Here is a 2,410-nt window from a genome sequence, read left to right as displayed (position 1 = left end):
CGCGCGCTCCTCCCTACCGGGGCTGCGCTCCGCCCCGATTGGCCGCGCGCGGCCTTATTTGCATTGACGTCAGTAGAGGCTGTAGGTCAATCCTCGCGCGTGCTTTTATTGGATCTGCTGCTGTCAAGCAGCGCTGAAGGACTGGAGAAGAAGAGGAGCAGAAAAACAGCGTCTATTCCACCGCGTTTCCCCGCCGCGCTCCGGGATCCGCTCCGCTGCACCACCACCACCACCACCACCGCGCTCAGGGCTCCGGGACGACGGGCTCCGGGCCGCGCCGCGCCGCACCGCGCCGCTCCGCTCCGCCGACGCGCTCACGGTCGAAGCGGTGAAGTCCGGGGTGGGTGGGGGGCAGATCTGTGGGGCAGGGGGGGCAGAACTGTGGGGCAGGGGGGGCAGATCTGTGGGGCAGGGTGGGTTTTTTCTCTCTTGTTGTTTGTTGCGCGGATCCTGAGCGGGTTTCCCGCAGACAAGCTGACAGCCTTCATCTCTTTCCTTTTTTTTGCTTCTAAAAGAGGAGAAATCGGAGGCCGTGTGATTCTTCTCTGAGCGCTTCCTCTCTCTCTCTCTCTCTCTCTCTCTCTCTCTCTCAGTCTCTCTCTCTCTCTCAGTCTCTCTCTCTCTCTCAGTCTCTCTCTCTCTGTCTCTCTCTCTCTCTCTCTCTCTCTCAGTCTCTCTCTCTCTCTCTCTCTCTCTCAGTCTCTCTCTCTCTCTCTCTCTCTCTCTCTCTCTCTGTGTTTAGGGTGTAAACTGTGGGTGTTTTATTGTGGATTATTTCGGGGTGCAGGAAGGCGCAGGAGAAATCCGCAGTAATGCTGAAGGGAATCTTTCCGCCTGTTGAAACGCTGTGAAAAGCTCTGGATCTCCTCCGTCACTAAAAACTGATCTTCTGTCTTCAGATTTCTGGGTGGAGTAAAGAGAGAAAAAAAACAAACAAACAAAAGAAAACCATAAAAAAATCAAAAGAAGGCCAGATATGGATGAGAACTAGGACCTGGAGCTTCCACAGGACTACAGCTCTTTCTGCTTTCTTTCTTTTTCATGAGGTTACACTGACATTATGATGGAGTGATGATGATGATGATGATGAAGATAGTGATGATCATGAGGATGAGGATGATGTGGAATGAAGTAGGTTTGATCTAAAATGGAGCTCCATGGAGTTTGAGCGTGAGAGGAAATCTGTTTCCTGGTCAGGGGGGTGGGGGGGGTAAGGAAGATTATTATTATTATTATTATTATTATTATTATTATTATTATTGTGAATGCATACAAACCGAGAATTGAAGGACAAAAGAACGGAAACGAAGAAGACAATCGCGTGGAGAACATAATGTTCCAGGCCTGGTTGGAGAACTTATGTGGAGTATCTAAAAGGTCTACAAGGTAGATTCGGAAAAAAGAGGGGAGAACGTGACCAGGCCTGGGTTTGGAGGAGCAGAACTTGACGAGAAGAACTTCACATGCCTGGCCTGGTTTGTAGAACTTTGTAGATGCTGATCTAAAGCGTCTTGTTAGTGAAAGAAGTAAAGGAACAGCTGTCTCAGCTTGGATTGGAGGAACTGAAGTGATTGAGAAGATCAAGTAGTCGACTAGGGAAAGTAGGAGGCCTTACTTGAGTTAAAAAGATACACAGGAACATAGTGTGACTGGTGTTTTGGAGAACTTTCATTCTAAAAGGCTTTCTATGTGGACCTAAAAAAAAGGACATAACGGATCTGGATAAAGAAAAGGAGGAGTAGAGAACCTGAGTGAAAGAGGAAAGATCTAGCTAGGCATCCTGGCTTGGAGAACATAACAAGACGAGAAGAAGAGGAAGAGGACAAAGCGGGAGTGAAGCATGGGCTGTGCTTCCAGCATCCATATCTCGGATCGGGTGGTGTATCATAGTGGAAAAGAGTCTGAGGACTGCCCCCCACACTCCCCCCCACAGGGCAACAACACCCAGAACTGCCCCATCAAGGCCTCGGAGTACAAGGTGACACACACACACACACACACTCTGTACAATCAGAGCTCATACTGATATTAAATTCTTGACGCTTTATCACAGATCTTGTGTCATTCCTGACCTCTATGTAGTTTTATTTGAATTCTCTGATGGAATTCTGGGTTTCTGTGAGAAGAACACGTGCCACTTTATCTGGCCTACTTAGGCAGCCTCCTCCCCAAGGGAACCTCCAGAGTGTGAGGACAGAACCGATCCAATCCTGACTATAATCACACACAGGATCAAATGTTACACCATTATCAAGATATGAAAATGTAATATGTGTGTGTGTGTGTGTGTGTGTGTGTGTGTGTGTGTGTGTGTGTGTACATAACTGAGGATTCCTAGAATCCTGAATTCGGCACACATACACGAAATAGACCCTCTGCTTAACACATTGACATTCAGCCTGCATGCAAC

The 2,410-nt window shown here is 48.4% G+C and overlaps 1 protein-coding gene across 1 annotated transcript in view; it reads left to right on the top strand.

Moving 5' to 3' along the window:
* The first annotated feature begins 650 nt into the window (after positions 1-650).
* Positions 651-2,410, top strand: part of pde8a (phosphodiesterase 8A) — a 47,671-nt gene continuing 45,911 nt past the window's right edge. The window contains exon 1 of the mRNA XM_046863784.1: positions 651-1,978. Coding sequence (XP_046719740.1) covers positions 1,841-1,978 — 138 coding nt within the window. The 5' untranslated portion in view covers positions 651-1,840. The remainder of the gene's footprint in view (positions 1,979-2,410) is intronic.

Source organism: Silurus meridionalis, chromosome 13, assembly GCF_014805685.1.
Source record: "Silurus meridionalis isolate SWU-2019-XX chromosome 13, ASM1480568v1, whole genome shotgun sequence".
Taxonomy (NCBI): Eukaryota; Metazoa; Chordata; class Actinopteri; order Siluriformes; family Siluridae; genus Silurus; species Silurus meridionalis.
This window is presented reverse-complemented; position numbering and strand designations above follow the sequence as displayed.